Here is a 17,315-nt window from a genome sequence, read left to right on the forward strand (position 1 = left end):
TTGCTGCTGCTGCATATAAAGCAAAAAGCAATCTGTATTTACTTGAATTATGCAATCAAATTTAAATCTCCAGATTATAAAAAAGATAAACACAAAGAAAAAAAGAGAGGGACTAAGACTGAGAACCAGACAGAAAACATGAATGTGACAGACAGTGAGGCAATTATGCTCCCCCTAATACTACCTATCAACAACTTAGTAGCTTCTCCGTAACAAAAATCCTCTTTATCATGACACACACTCACTTCGCATTTAATGAGAGGTGGCTGACAATAAAATAATAAGAAACAATAGCAGTGAAACCTGCGCTGTAGCATAGTATACAGCTTGTTGTGGTCCATGATGATCAGGTCTTTTTCTCGCAGCTCCTGCTGGATGTGCTGGTTCAGCTGCTGTGGATAGAGTTACACAGGTAAAACTACAGTATCATCATTTTTGTGTGGGTGTTGGTAAACATCAACCTTCAAATCAGATTTGTGGGTGTGCATTTTTCACTGTTGTAGCAGCTTCTCTTCTGGAACAAATACAGGAGGTAGAAGTCCGGTGGGAGTGTTTAGATTTGTAAGAGTTTTCTCACTTCATTGATTCAATTTCAAGCTGGTCATTACCATTATTAAGGTATGAGAATCCAAGAATGTGCTAAGTATGCTGTAAGTGATACAGTATTAGAAAAGCAGCTTCATTTAATTTCAGTAGACAGTAAAAATCGTGTGGAGCCAACATTAAAAGGGAATCCAGACACATGTATCTAAGTAATGTCTGCCAAATGATGCTCCCGCCTTCAATTTAGCTTTACTAAAATTGCCTAGTCTCGATATATTTTTTTGCAGATTGTTCTAAAATTATCACATTGTGGTGACAGTAATATTGTTAAGGCAGTAAAGCGCTGACATATGTACTCTTTGAAATCGTATTTTTGGTTGCTCTCCCATCACTCGAGAAAATATACTTTTAGTTGCCCTTTTATGTTTTTATTAGTGTTAAATATGCATCTATGTGTCTGCAAACGTTAATTAAAAAGACACTAATGACGACATTGAAACCTATTTCAAATGTACATTTGTATGTGTTTGCATGTGCGTGTTAGTATTGCACCTCAGTCCTAAGCAGTTCACGGTGCTTCTGGCCCCTCTCCTCAGCTTTGATCTGTGTCAGACATCTGAGGTTATGGAGCTCTTCTCGGAGGCAGTTTGACTCCTTCAGCAGCTCCTGAATCATCTCATACTGCTTCATCTTCTGGCTCTCCTCTTCAGCTACTGATAGCTGGTTCACAAACACATTTAATTTCATTTCAGTTGAAAAGTCTCATAATTTGACTTCAAATGAAGGGTTACTAACAGAATGGGACAGAAAAGTGGACAAAGGTCCTGTAATAAGAGGAAGATGGATAGAGGATGGATATTGAAAGAAATCTCTGTGTGAATCTAAGATAGTTTCCCAAAGGGATCATTAGGGTTTTGCCTACTATGAGACACAGGAGCTAAAATTGTGAGGAGAAATCTACTTTTGCTTCCTAACTCTAAAGTGAAAGACGATAGAAAATTAAAAATATCAAAAGAACTTGTTGAAACTTTGGTCAGTCTCAACAACAAAAACAAAAGACTCCATTCCACAAAGATATTTGTTGGAGGAATTACATTTTACAGCTGCTAATGATAATGTGTCCACCCACGGTTGTTGTTCCTACCTGTTTTTCAAAGCTGACTTTGACAGCATCCACTTCTTTCTGAAGCTCCATCCTCTGCTGAATATTGACCTCTTGTTTGGGAAGAGCATCGAACTATAGATTCAAGTCAGAATGTAAAGTTATATTCAAAGGTTAGTTATATTCATTGTGTAAGCAGATACATCGGCTGTAGTCAGGCCTGAATCTTATTTGCATTTGTTTCCCTGATTGTAGTCCATCAGACCACGAAGATCAGTACAAAACTTCAAATGAAATTCAGTCAGTGCATAATAAATCCCACATTAAACATAGATTGTTCAATAATAAATTCTATACATCAAGAGTTTCCAAGAGGCCTCTCTGTTAGCCAGGGGAACCAGTGACACTGAAACGGTTTCCCTGATTCTAATGAAAAATGAATGCCTTTAGGCGTTGGGATTGGCCCTCTCTGCAGGAGAGCAAGTTGTGAGAGCTACACCGCTACATATTTAAAAAATTGTTAGTCCCTAGAAGAGGATTGAGAGTTTTAAAAAGGATAATGCCACAATTTGTTTTTCAGCTATACATATATGGACCACAAAATACCATCACTATTTTACATCCCTATTAGGCCTCCTGCTGTATGAAGCTGACAACACAACACTGTAAATATGAAAGCCGTCAATCACGTCCTATTCCAGACCAATTGGACACATGTTTGTGGTGAACCCGCAGACTGTCGAATGCTTTTCTAAACAGCCTTCATTATCAAATTAATTACGAGTTATTGTTCATGTGAGAGCCGTTATTGATCGGCAGATGAGTTGGAATGAATGATTCATACTGTAAAACGGCTTTGTTTCCTCAATGTGTGAATTCCCTGATGTGCCATTGTGATTTCCTTTCATATTGTTATGTTTTTGTGAGATGTGCTGATGCATTTCCCACGACTCTCACTTTCCTCTTCTTCTTTCTCTTTAAAAACTGTGAACATCAGTGAATCTGTAAAATTACAGGAAGCTTAAGAATATAAATATGCTTCTGGTGGAGTACAGATTAACGATTTAATGTGCCCACACCTGTGTTCAAGCCTTTTTTTAATAAGCCAATTTTCCAGACCAACTGCCAATGCCATTAAAAACATCATGCTTCAAACCACGAAGAGTGTGTGTATTGCCATTGTGAGGTTCATAGTAAACTTAGAATATTTCTGAGTTGTAAAAAGTCCAGCATTTACAAAAAATCTTGGTTATTTCAGGGAAAAATTAGGCTTTAGGTGCTAAAAAAATGCCAGACATCTCATGAATACTCCAACTGCTTCAAATTCAAGCAGCTGTTTCTTCTATACTCAGTGAAATTAACAATCTACAGGTCACCTGAGCCATTAACTTATCGTAGATCAATTGTGTGTGCTCTAGCTGATCAGTGGCCATGGTCAATGCATGCTCCATCCTCTTGAGGGCTTGCATCTGCCTGAGGAGAAACACAGGCAGTAACTTTAAACTATTTATCATTTTCACAAGGCCGTGGCTCCGACACAAAATGAGGAAACTCAAATTAGGCTCATTATATGTGGATTCATGTCAAACAAACAGAGGTTGAGCATTGAAATTCAGCAGAAGAAACGATCTGAACTCACTAAATGTATGTAAAATGTCTAACAAATGATACACTGACTGTTGACAGAAATGACGCTGACAAAACTAAAACCACAAGCTCTTTGGCGTGTCAAAGCTATATAAAAGAACACATATTTACCATGTATTTTAGATGTACATGTACAATGCAGTGTGTAATTATTAAGGTGTTTGATATGTGGTGACTCATTGACACGTGTGGTTTGACAGCAGTCCGTACCTTGTTTTGTCCCTGAGCTGCCCAGATTGGTTCTCATACAGGTGCTTCCTGTCACACATGATGTTCTGATACTTCATTTCCAGGATTCCTCTGGTGATGAAAAGCACATGACATGCGTGATAAAAACCACAAACAAAATCCTCCCCTTTTTTGACTGTTACTATATAAGAATTTTGTACCTGTGCCCCATTAATTCAGCCTCCTCCTCCTTGTTGACCTCCTGCTCTTTTAGCAGCTGCCTGCCCTCTCTCTGACTGGTCTCTACTTGGGCCCTGAGGCCCTTCAGCTCCTCATTCAAATCCTTCTTCTTCGACCTCAGGGAGTGGTTACGCTTCTCAACCGCCTGCACTTGCGGCTCCATTTCTGAAATTTCTGTATTTAGTTGTTCTATTTTCTTCATTGCAGACCTAATGTGTTTAGGGGGATGATAAAAGAACAAGTATAAGTATAAGAGAAGAGTATCTGTTCCTCTTAACTTGCACTATAAGAGTGCATAAGAGTCATCTTATGAAATAACAGAATTTATTTATTTATGATGTATCCATCTTTTACATACACCCCCAAGTACCCCTCAGCTTTGTGAATTTCAAATCACAAGTCACAGCTCACATGGCTCATACAGACCGTTTCACTACATCAGTTCCAAGCCAAATATTAATTTGAAATAAACATAAAAGAGACTGCAGTGCCAGTGGAACAATTCTCTGATGATGAAGGGTCTTTTGATTGCAGCAGCACATGAATACAAAAATGAATGATGTCAGATGCATATGTCTGTCATGTTTTTTTCGTTTGTTTTTTTCAATTACAGGGACCTTTACACATGCATAAATAATTTGACTGTTGCTACAAATAGTACCCCATTTTTCAGTTCCTCATATTGACTCAAATACTGTAAGCCTTTTCGCAGGGTTGCAAGGCTGACTGTGCATCAAAAAGAGTGTGATCAGAAAGAGATATCACAGAGAGGAAACTTAACAGCAAGTATAAACCGGGAAACCGGTGCTTCTTGCAGAAAAATTAATTATATTGAGCTTCAGTTTTGCACAGATTCTGTTCCTTAACAGGACCAATCAAAAGTGTAAACTGTGCAAAAACGACTCCTTTCCATTGAGAAAATTATAGCATGATAACTAATAATCACAAAGGTAAAAGTGCGGGGTTCACAAACGCATTACGCCTCAGACCATCTCATAAAGTTGATATGGCAAAAGTGTTGCCAGTTGCCTTTTAACGCATCCAACAGAGATGAAGTAACATAAGCTTCCATTTGGAGTCATGATTCTGGCCAATGATGAGTGTAAGTCCAATATTCACGCTCCGTTTAGTTCAGTTTTGATCTCTAACAACTCCTGAGGCAAATAGCTGGCTCTTTAGCTGCTAAGAGCTCTACTACTTTACCTTGCTAGTAGCTAACTTTGTTCAACTTTGTCAAACGACTTTGTCTGACGTTGACTTTGTCCATTTGACGCTTACTTGACATTAACTTTGTCAGACACCAACTTTGTCTAACCCTGTCTGTTGCTAACTAAGGAGATTTGGATTTTTTTTTTTTAAATCCAGTCCTCCCGTGTATAGGAGATCAAGACGAAGGGAAGGAGATGGATTACTGAAGGATTTGAACCATCTGACAGGAAGTGACCTTTTTTCAAAAAGATGTTTCTGCTGCCTTTTCTTCTCACTGAAGGATTCTTACTAGCTGGTTTTTATTCCTTGTGTTAGAAAAAATGACTTCCCTACTCTTCCCCAATTAAAAGGAATATCAAGGGGTTACATGTACTTACTCCTTCTTGGAGCGTTTCCTTTCAATCTCCTTTAAAACCCGGTCAGGGATGCTGATGAGCCGGGCTTTCTCAGCCTTGTTAAGAGACACATGCACACAAATGTAAGAGAGCAGAAGATTTGTTATTTTATTGATGGTGTTCTGAAAGCTAAGCCCCCCCCCACACACACACACACACACGGACCTCATTGAGCTCTATGATCTCCATCTTGTCTTCCAGCTCTTTCTGTCCTTTCAATATCTGCGTTTGATGGGTTTCCACATCTTCCGTCAGACTTCTGTAAAGGGAGCGAGGGCAAGATACACAAAAAAACGTATTATCTGAAGAATCTTTATTAACAGCACTTAAAAGATTCAGCTGCACGGCTTCTCATTAAAATGGACAGTATGATCACACTGAATGGAACTGAAGAGATAAAGAAAGAGATAATGTTGTGAAGAGCTCCACAGAATGAACATGTACAGCTGTATCAATCTGCATTATGTGCTCACTGAACAGCTAGAAACAATACCTGACTTCCAGTTGTCTCTGGGACACCTCTTTCCTCAGAGTTTCATATTTGTCCTGCAGGGTCTTTGTTCTGCTTTCCAGCTCCTGGGGGGGCGTAGGCAGTATGAACATCAGCTCACATATCAAGATTAACGGGTCTATGATGACAATTTAATTGAGCTCAGGCAAAGTTCACATTGTTTTTTTTCTCTAACCCACAGAGATTTTGTTTTTTAAGATTCATAAACTGTCTTTAATGTATTGTTGAAAAATACAGTGGCGTCCTTCAGTTGTTTCACTTGTGAAACATTTCTTCAGTGCTACAACTTTGATGCCCCAAAGCATGAATAGGTATCTAAACAACTGCCACTAAACCAGCTGTTATCAATTCAACTTGATAAATGCCCTTCACTTTAAAGCTGGTTTGTGGTCTTATTATAGTATTTTACTGAACATACAGCAAAACCATTAAAAAATGTATGCAGCAACTCTGTGAAACACATAGCTTATTAATCATGTTTAACAAGTGTGTGTTTATGTGCGACAGAGAGAAGAAGGCACATTGTTTCATTAGTTAATATCACACTTAATGATATCGGTCCAATATGGCATATTGTTTCAATAAGGATTGGGAAATGACTCATTAAATAAGGTCCCTTTACATACACTCTGTTACATTAAGATTAAATTCCCTGACCTGTTCAGCTACTGCGATTCAAACAAACTGAAAAAGGCAGGTACTGTGCACATCCACAGTGGTAGTGGAATACCTTTGTCCACTCAATACTTGATAATTCATGTTGAGTCAAAATGCTGCACTGCAATACTGGCTCTCTATAGAGTAGCACACTGGAAAAATTCAATTTTCATGCAACTCAACACAAGGATACCATCTCCAGCAAACTGGTTCGATTGTGGCCAGTGGTGGCAAATACATTTACTGTTTGTTTGGTCTGTCTTATGAAGGTCACCAATGAGCGACCTTGACTCATGAGCATCTGTGGTTCTTTTACGCTATTGAAAAGATACCATCAAGAGGCATGAGAGCAGATTTGTAGTACATTTGGAAAGTTGTGTTATTGTGATCAGTAATCAAACTGTAGTTACATAATGGATCTGAAAAGTGTTCAAAATCCAAACGTTAATTAAGGCTGCTGAATTTATTCCACAAGCTCTACAAAGCCAACCTTCTTTTGCCATGAGCAGCACAAGCAACTGCATTTTGATGAAGTTTGATGATTGAATGCAATGCTCCTTGAGACTACCCGAAGGGTCTTATGTTAATATTCTTGATTTTCTTTTTAGTTTTAGTGCTGATGATTCAATAGCTATTGTAGATTTTGATGTCCATCCAAGTGTAGGAAATGTTCAAACAGCACTTCACTGTGGTAGACAAAATAAACACAATACAGTATTAATATGCCCTACAGCAGACTACAGAGTAGTATAGAAATCACATAGCATGAAGGGGACACTGGTATGAAATGTGAAAAATGTTCTATTTTTTTATTTTTTTTACTGTTTTTGTTCAGTTTAATATAAAATTCAGATAATGGTAATGGGGGCGGCAGTAGCTCAGTCCATAGGTGACTTGGCTGGGAACCGTAGGGTCGCTGGTTCAAGTCCCTGGACCATGTATGGAGCGTGGACTGGTGGCTGGAGAGGTGCCAGTTCATCTCCTGGGCACTGCCGATGTGCTGTTGAGCAAGGCACCGAACCCCCAACTGCTCGGGGCGCCGGTCACTGGCAGCCCCTTCGCTCTAACATCTCTCCTTAATTGCATGTATATAGCTCCTGTCTGAGCATGTGTGTATTTCGGGCCTGTGTGTGTAACATGATTAATAATAAGAGTGAAAAAATTAAATTTCCCCGTTGCGGGATAAATAAAGTAATTCTTCTTCTTCTAAACATGTGCATTATTATATTGCATTCTTTGAGTTAGAGTGGTAACAGAAATTCATAAGAGAGGGTGTGTTCAGAGTGTCTATTTTGGCTCTGATGTCTGTGTATATACATTTTTATAATATATTTTACGGCTTTGTTAAGCTTAAATTGTCTTTGTGGATATTTACCCGCAATACCTAACTTAATTTGTCACCTTTTAAGGATAAGAAACCCCTCTCTCCATCTGTAACAAAAAAAAGCTTTTTCAACTCGTATGCCATCATTTTGTCTGAATGTGAGAGTTTAATACAAAATGTTTCAAATGCCTCCAATGGTAAGTCTTCATTTTTAGGGATTAAGCCTGAATGGAGGCTTAAAGTAAAACTCATATTAATCCCCTCCGAAGATGGTTGTTGCAGTAGTAATCCACGTCTCTGAATCGACACCTGGATGGTGCAATGATGAACTTACAGCAGGTTTCGGCTGAATCTCATTCTCTTTCTCCAGATACTGCTTCTCTTCCCATAAACTGCACAGGGGTGAGATGAGGTGAGGAGAGGAAAGGAGAGAAATTTGAAAAAGAAAACAAAACGTACTTTTAGGAGACACGACTGACATGTTTCAGTTCCTGGTTTTAAAGAAAGAGGAATGCAATGAGAGGAAGGGGTATTTGCATTTTTAAAAATACACTGGTGTGCAGTTTCTAGTTAGCCTAACCAAAACTCATGCTATTTCTTCGTAATTGAAAGGTCAAACGGTAGGTGTCAAAAGTCTTGAACAAGTTGCTATGAAACTGAACTAAATAGAAATAAAATCTATATGCTACACTTTGGACGAACATACTGTATAAATCATGTACATACATACAAAGAACCATATAAATGTGCATATAAGAACATTATTTCTATGATTTTCTTAATCTCCCTGAGGCAGACTCTTTTTGAGCAATTGATTAAAGATGAATTTCGAGTCAGCTCCGTCATTGTGAAAAACCTTACAATAGCACACGGTGTTCAGCTACACATTTCACCAGTAAATGATATTAATCTTCCTGACAAGTTGACGTATTGGATATTAACTGATATGCAGAGAAAGCTGCATGAATGATAAAATATCTGACTGGGGAAAAAGTGCTGAATTCCTGTGTATCTGTTTGGCGAAAGATAAAGGAACCAAAGATTGTAAAAGGCATATTTGCATGTTGAGCATCTGCTTGTCATATGCAGACCGCTGGCCACTTGGACAAGTGAGAGGAAGGGAAAAAGAACAGAAGAAAAGTCAGGAAGAGGGGGAAAGATGAGGCTTGAGGGGCTGAAAGAATGAGCAGAAAGAGAAGAAGGGGAATCAGAGATGATGAGAGGACAAGAGTGCTCACCACCAAACGCTGTCACAAATAATATGCACACCAAGTGTCTAATCCTGTCTATTACTGTATCCTCTGAGAATGCTCTGGAAGTGGTTTTCATTTAATATTTCAATTATGGCTAGCCTACAACTCTCTGTCTCAGTGTGCGTGTGCTCTACACTAAAAATCACTGTATCCTACAGATCATATCTTTGCACTACAGTTGTGAGTGTATGTACTGTGAGTGGTTTAATGCTGCTGAAGCAATCCAGGAACAAATGAAAAACAGGAAGGATATGAGATCTGATTAAAAGAATATAAGGCTGCTGAGTGATGAGGAGTATTGAGAATGTTAGAGCTTAATGATACTTCCAGTTATTTTCAGTGCTCACACTTCAATTAAAACATCTCTAGTGCTTCAATTTCCGTCCACACTGCTACATTGACAACTGCTTACCATTCAACTGACAGTCCAACTGCTTTCAGCCTCCACACATCAATAGACAGTGACAAATAAATGTGTGCTTTCACTTCAATCGGCATTCCAAATGCTTTTATAGTTTACAGTTCAACTACTTTCATTTCAAACAGGTGAACTGACAATAGAAACTGGCACTCCAGCTGCAGTCTCGGTTGTTCCAAAGGTCCCATTATGTAAAAAGTGATATTTACATTTCTTTTTGCAGGTCTTGGTGCTATACAAATACTGTGAAAGTATCAAAAGGCTCAATCTGTACAGCCTGTATTCAGAAACTGTGCCACAAGACGAGTTCATAACTTCCGTAAGCTTCTGATGAGACAACTGTTTATAATGATGACCAATCCGAAAGATGGGGTTTTCAGGAGGGGGGGCTTAAAGACAGGTTCTACAAGTGTGTGACAGGGGATGAATACAGGAAGAGAGTACGAGTGTTTTTTAAATATTTAAAGCATGTAAAAATGAAAGCCTGTAATCATTTAGAGCTCAACTGATGTTTGAACTGCTTTCATCTCTTTACACGACAGTTTGACTGACTGCTTTGAGTGTTTCAATTTGCATACCTGATTTAACATCTCACACGCAAATAATTAACATTTTAGGATGTTTTTCCCACTTAGTCTTGCTACCTGCAATTCTTTAGCATGGGCACACTTAAGATTTTCTTCAGAAAATGTTGCCTTTTCTAGTTTTTCTAGCTTTTTTCTTGTGAATTACTTCCTAATTTAAGTTTCTCAGGCATCTTAGAATGATTCAATCCAAGAAGGAAATATTGCTCGAGGGGGTCACAAGTAGACGTTGCTGTTTATTCAAGGGTCAAAAGCAAAAATGTTATCACGTTGCTTAGCAATGTTCCAGTAACTTCCCTTTGGCCCTTGAAAAAAAGAGTTTGTGTACAGAAAAAAAGTGGGAGATACTCCAGTGAGTGTATTATAATTTTCCATTTCTGTGGGTGTGTTTGACCCTTTGGACACACTGATGGTGGTGTTGAGTGAGTTGGGGGAAGGAAAAGAGAAACCTGCACCAGGGAGAGAGGAAAATTGGTTGTGATGCGAAAAGAGACTCGTGGGAGCAGAAGGAAAGGATTAGAGGAGAGGAACCAAAACAGACTCCAGGACTGACGTCAAAATCAAACCAGTGCTGAGAGCTCAGACAAGAAAACACATTACGTCCAGAGCAAACACTAGAATCCACTTAAACCTGGTGTTGTATTATAAATTGGTTACATCAAGTTTTACCCATACCATAAATCTTTGAAAAATGTGGCAAGTGGAATAGAAAAAAGATTTAAAGTGAAAACAAAAAAATACCCCCCAAGCAATAACAGAACAGTTTCAGCAGTACAGAAAGGAAATAGATTGATAAGCAATACACACACACATGCACACACAACCAATAATATTTTTATAATATTCTATTTTACTCTTTCACTTTCACTTTCCTTTTGTAAGTGAAGTGGAACTTGCGAGGATGCTGCCTAGTGTGGCCCTCCTCAGTGTTTGGTCCTAAGTTACTTACTGTGTACTGTATGTGTGTGTATGTGTGTGTGTGTGTGTGTGTGTGTGTGTGTGTGTGTGTGTGTGTGTGTGTGTGTGTGTGTTTGTATGTGACCCTCCATGCATGTGTATGGTCTGCGACTGTACACAACTTCTCTTTTCAACATACGAGTTTCACGTCTGTGTTTTTTCCCCAATCTCATCTGTCTCCTGTGTGTGAGTCTTTGTAAGACCAAGCTGCTGTCAAATCTGAGAGAAGTTTATAACAGATCTATTTGACATGTTATTCAATATCTGAATGAAAATTAAACTTGCAGCATAAGCGGTTGCAATGTGTATGTGTTCAACTCACCATTTCAGTTTGTGCTGCGTCTTGTACTCTCTGTCTTCAATAGCTTTCAGTTTATTGTATGCCTGGAGGAGCTGTTGCCTCAGTTCAATGACCTCACTTTCAGGCTCCTCAGAGGTGCTCTGCTCTTCTGTTCTCTCCGCCTCAGCCTGCAGCCTTTCCAGCTCAGCACGACACCTCTTTGCCTCTCCCAAAAAGTGGATCTCAGAATCCTGGGTACTATTGGGCGAAATTGATTAAAGTATGTTGTATGCAGTATCCACATACTATTTCCTAACTACTGGATACATTTACAAGCATTCTAAAGTTCAGGCAGGTAAAACAGACTGATTCCAATCTCAATTTAATCTATTTTATAGGAGAATAGCTAGTACTCTCTCTGCTTCTCTATAGCTACTTGTCATTGACATTTTTATTCTATATTAAATCACTACTGACTGGATCTCATGATTCTTAATAACCAGTACCTATAACATGCATCCATATACACCTTAGTTAAATGGCAAATCTCATCTGACAAAAAATAATTTAAACAGTCTTATCGCTTGTCTGAATTTTCCCCACAAGCTGTGGTAGAAAATGTAAACATACAGTAGTCAGCCAATTAGATGTAATGTGCAGATTCAGGTTTTCTTGTTTTCAAAAGAAATTGGGGTCTCAAAAGTTAACTTCTATTATGTGCCTTGGTGCCAATTTTGAGAATCAGTGTTCCATTAAAGATTTAGTAAAGCTGCAAAAGAACAACATTTTAAATTGGCAGGTGTCTCAGCCTATTACAGTCAGTTGTGATGGTTAATACTGCCTCGGTTACATCCTTGCTTTCACCTCTTTGCTCAAATTAGGATTCCTGGCTCCACTAACTGAGTGAGAAGTGACCCCAATCAAAATGTCTCTTCAGAAGCCAGTGGCTTGTCACAGATGCTACCTCCACACTTTTCCAACAGTATATAAGAGCAGCGCAACTAAATCTGATAAGGCGTTAAAAGTCTTCTTCAAGGAGACTTCAGTTGGATGGATACTGGCTGTCTACTATGCTGTATTCTCAGCATCTCTGCATTCAAATGCAATTCCAAAATATAACATACACAAATATGAAAGTGACAAATGAAGCTGTGAATGAACAAGGGAACATACCTCTTTAGAGTATCATGGAGTAGCCTGTAGCTTGATTTCACTTTGGCTACTTTGGTCTGGCTGATTTTGCCCAATGATAACAACTGAGGAACACGAAAAACAGAAATATTACAAATTACATAGACATGAAAAAACAGTATCTAGATCCTGTGAAATGATTAAGTTAGACATTGATCTTTAACGGTTAAGGTTTAAGATCTCACAAGAGTTTTTGCAAAGTGAGGGTTACCATCTAGACACGAACATTATCTACGGTTGCTGGTAACTCCAACACTTCCAGGATCCTATCAGCAAAAGATTGGTGGCTGGGTTTTACAACTCCTATCATCAAAAATTGGTGCCTGGGTATTTACAACTCCTTTCAGCTAAAGATTGGTAGCTGGGTTCTATAAATTTCACCCCAATGCCAATCATCCACACCCACTTACAGCCAGACATTTCAGCAGTTCTAAACCCTTTGGCTTCATTCAGCTAAGTTGGCAACAAATCCTCCTTTGTGGGTTTGCCAGTTCAGGTTGTACCATTTTCAAAGGCTTTGATCTGACCCAGAGCTGCCTGTATCAGAGCTAAGGATATCACATTATGTGGAAATCTCTTGTTGCAATTTTTCTGGACAGAATATTCAATAGGACGATATACTGTATGCTACAATTCTGACCAGTAAGCACTTTTGTAATACTATTCAGTGATAAAATTAAGTTCCAGAAGTTTAAAAATAAATCACTAGAGACTCCAAAACAGTTTCAAATGTCATAAGAGTCAGAACTTCTGACAAAAATTGCTTTATGTCTTCTGTAATATGCTCAAGCTTCAGTTACTGTTGTAAGAAAAATCACTTTTATATCTGTCTGAGCTTGCCAACACAAAAGTATCGACCACAACAAAGCCCGACTCCCTGATGACGGTAAAGAGGATTTAACCCAAGCTGGGCTTAATAAACCTTAATCATCACAGCAGATATTACAGATATCACCCTATCACAATAAGTATAAAAACAATCCTCCAACTATCTCCAATCTCAAAAGGAGAAGAAAAATCAGTGAAAATGGCCCATCCATAATGATAAGCAACATTTCTTTAGATTACAGGTACCATTAGCCCGGAATGATCTTAAAGAAGATACACAGCTGTGAAACCTTGGTAATAAGCAAACAAAAACACAGCAAGGTCAACAGCATTTCTAAAAGAGAAAGTTATCACTGAGAGTTGTTGTTAAATTTCTCTCTGTGGCAACATAGTTCCGTGTGTGTAAACATTGATAGAAACAGAAGACCGGTGTTGTTCCCTCTTATCTCCAGAGCCAGGCTGGCAGAGTAGGGGGGTAATGAGGGATAGCCTTGTCTGTATCAAAGAGCTGCAGAATTGAGGATATCTCAGGTCAGACTGTGTAGCAGGTAATCTAACGGCAATGAACACACAACGCTCTGATTTTACACACACACACACGCACACACACACACGCACACACACACACACACGCACACACACGCACACACACACAAATACAAACAAACTGATAACTCAGCCCGACTTCAAACATTAGGAATAGCCAATTGTGTTTTTAGATTCCATTATACTGTTTATCTGGCTATTGTCAAATGTGCTTGCAAGAGCTCGACCACGTTCCAAGGGCTAGAAGGACAGAGATATGAAAGTTGTGAATGATGTAGATTAAAGCTCTCATTAATATGATTTATTCAGATGTTTTTCAGTCACTTTAAATTAGCAGTCACCACCTAAGGTCACATTGCTACTAGCAAAACACCTGAGAAGTATTTCATGATCACATTTCGGTTAAATCTCTCACTCATACATCTTGAAATGTTAAGTGGGTCATCTGGTCCGGATAGATCTCTTCAACTTGTCATGCAACCTAATACAGGACATTTTGGTAACATGCTAAATTATGTCATCTCACTGAATCAAAAATAACAATTCAAAACAGAATTTGTAGCTGACTAACACATCATATTATGGCCAGTGTTGTGTTTTCAACAATGCAGATGCAACAGACATCCTTTCCATTTACTGGGGGTTTATCTGAGGGAAGCAGCCTGAAGCGGTTTCAGGGCAGCCTCTCTAATTCTAGTGCCAAGACTTATCTTCAGTGGTATTGAGTATTGAAGGCTTTTATGGGGTGGCTGCATAAGGCTCACATGTGGCAGACCATCTTTGAAGTGCGATAGAGACAATCACAGGAAGATATTTATGTAGGCACATGGACGCACATACCTGTCCATCTACTCCCCCCAAGCATGTAATCTGCACTGCAGGACAGCAATAAACCTTTCAGTAATAAGATTGTGGGGCAGTAGGTATGTGAAGTGTATAACAAAAAGAACCTTTGGGCTAATACTTTCAACCCAAAGGGATAAAAATAATGACCACCGAGGTACAGCGGCGCTGGAATCCACTGTGTGATGGAGAGAACCACCATCCCTCTCTGTTGTGTGTGTCTCCACCTCCATGTCCTTATATTGACTGTTTGAACTGGAGTTGAGCCTACAGCTAGATTGAATCATTTTGTAAGAAGAAGTTTCGTGCTGTAATATTTTCCCTTTCTTGCCGTGTTCCGCCATCAGGGCTGAGAACCACTTCGGTAGATGAAATCAATTATCGATAACTGTGTCACTTCTCTAGAAATATGACATGTGCATGAGACATCCAATGTCCCAGAAAGAAAATCCAATTGTGTGACCCATGGTTGTGGAGCAAATAAAACACTAGATCAATCGCTATGTCACAAAAACAAATAATCAGGGCCAAGTTAATCATCTTACTACAAGTTTATAACAAGACTCCAAGTAGGGCAACATCCCTGTAAATGTCACTGGGTTACGTTCCAAAACTATGAATGATTCACTGTGCTTATAGCCTTTATGGCTTAGTCATTACTATAAGATGCTTCATGAAATTGCCTAAGGTATGAATAATGTGTGTGGGAGAGTATGAGTGCAATTTAATTTAAGACAATCTAAAAACCACCAAAAATTACCACATAACCACATCATTATTACAGGCAAAACAAGTGTTTTGTTTATTCATAAATAATTTATTATCTTCCATCAATGGTGACGTCGGAGAAATTAAAGTTGTAATAAATTTTACATTAAGTCAGTCATTGTGTAACTTCACCAAGAGCTGGGGCCATAGAATTAAGTGGTGAGAATGAGAAGAATGGGTCTAAAGTCACCTGTATCGAACGTTTTCACCCCATTTACTGGTCGTTTAGATATGGGTTTGAAGGTGCCTGCTACACCTACCACTAGGTAGGGAAGGTTGTTACCTTTTCAGATGGTAATAGTCCTCCTTGGTCAGGACCTCTTGGCGTCACTTTAACGCTCTCGGAGTGGTTAAGTTTAAGCTTGTGATTTGGGTTAAAATACTAACCTTGTGGTTAAGAATATTATGTAAGGAATGTTACTTGAGAAAGGAAACTTAACCTAAAGTAAACCTGCTTAATTTAAAAAAAAAAAAAAAAAAAAAAGAGTCTACATTGACTTTTGGTTTCACTGAATTTGTTTGACCCATCCACCACCTCAACATTTGCCTTTTGGATGACTTTTTCCTCTTTATACTACTCCTTACCATTGACGCTCTTCAAACTATGTAATCTTACAGCGCTGTGGTCATGCAGCGAGTGTCCATCATTGATGCAGATGGGAGATCTAGCTAACCATAGATGATAATGACCTACTGAGCCAACAAGACTAGGGCCATACATCTGATAACATTTAAAAGCAGGTGCCAAACTCGCCTGTCAGCCAAAATCTGTCATATCGAAAGGATCTTTGAGCAAGGCACTTTCAGTTACACAATTCAATATTCCAGTTTTCTGACCTTTGCTCCCCCTACGATGGGTGTAAGGGAAATAAGACTTGCCAGGTGGGGAGAGAAAGTTCTTTAGGCTGCCCTAAACAAGTTTTACAAAAATGTTTATGACTTGTATCATCTTGTCCAGGGGGTCCCAGAACCTGACATTTTTGATGCTTTGTTTATTGCAACAATTTTTGCGACCAAAATGTCCCATTTCCCTTCATTAAAAAAACTCGAGCCTATTCCACAAAGCTCTAAATGCCAGAGAATCATTAAGCAGCACAAAATAAATAAAGAGCAGCCAGCAGTTTCAATTAATGATATCCACACTGACAGCTTGTGAGGCGGCAGAGCCATTTGGGGTTTTAAAAAAAGAGAGGCTGTTTTGCATTTATTTCAGTGACATGCTGTAGGTGTGCCTTCTGCTGTTAGAAATTGATTTAGAACTTCCATATTTTGTTCATGCCAGAGATGGAGAGGCCGTCTAAACACAGTCCAAACTTTCCTGACAACTCAGAAAAGGACACTACATCGAAAAAATATAGGAAACAAAATAGAATATGATGTAAGCTATATTTTCTTTTGGAAGAAAAATCTCAAATGACGTTGAGTGTAAGGCTGGGTACACTCAGGACAGCATGCCAAGATGCCGCCCCCATTTGAACATATCTAATGTAAATGGATTTGGCTTGACAAATTTTAATGTAGCTCTAGACTTAATTGTGCCATCTGTAACTCTATTAAATAGGAGATATTAAATATTGAATCAAGGCAGAGTACCAGCAGGTTTTCAATATTGTTGATTGTGATTGAGGTAAAAACTGATTCAGAATTGTCTTGCTTAATTTGCAACATCCCGAGCAAGCATTCTAAATAATAAAAAAGTTGTTTGTACAAATTGAAACAAACAATCTTAATTATTAATACTGGCTAACCATGGATTTTACATTAATTATGCCCCTACGTGCCTAATTGACTTTGGAATATGAACTGGGTCAGGGGACGAGTCCTTTTAATTGTTTTGCTCCAAAGTCACAG

The 17,315-nt window shown here is 38.7% G+C and overlaps 1 protein-coding gene across 1 annotated transcript in view; it reads right to left on the reverse strand.

Annotated features, from left to right (window-relative positions):
* Positions 1–17,315, reverse strand: part of ccdc146 (coiled-coil domain containing 146) — a gene marked incomplete at its 5' end in the record, with an annotated part of 50,287 nt that overhangs the window by 19,724 nt on the left and 13,248 nt on the right. Inside the window, 12 exons of the mRNA XM_083935084.1 lie at positions 304–392; positions 1,096–1,263; positions 1,688–1,780; positions 3,022–3,118; positions 3,503–3,592; positions 3,682–3,909; positions 5,287–5,360; positions 5,470–5,563; positions 5,798–5,880; positions 8,131–8,188; positions 11,331–11,546; positions 12,462–12,544. Coding sequence (XP_083791210.1) covers positions 304–392; positions 1,096–1,263; positions 1,688–1,780; positions 3,022–3,118; positions 3,503–3,592; positions 3,682–3,909; positions 5,287–5,360; positions 5,470–5,563; positions 5,798–5,880; positions 8,131–8,188; positions 11,331–11,546; positions 12,462–12,544 — 1,373 coding nt within the window. The remainder of the gene's footprint in view (positions 1–303; positions 393–1,095; positions 1,264–1,687; positions 1,781–3,021; positions 3,119–3,502; positions 3,593–3,681; positions 3,910–5,286; positions 5,361–5,469; positions 5,564–5,797; positions 5,881–8,130; positions 8,189–11,330; positions 11,547–12,461; positions 12,545–17,315) is intronic.

This window comes from Echiichthys vipera, assembly GCF_963691815.1.
Source record: "Echiichthys vipera genome assembly, chromosome: 20".
NCBI lineage: Eukaryota > Metazoa > Chordata > Actinopteri > Perciformes > Trachinidae > Echiichthys > Echiichthys vipera.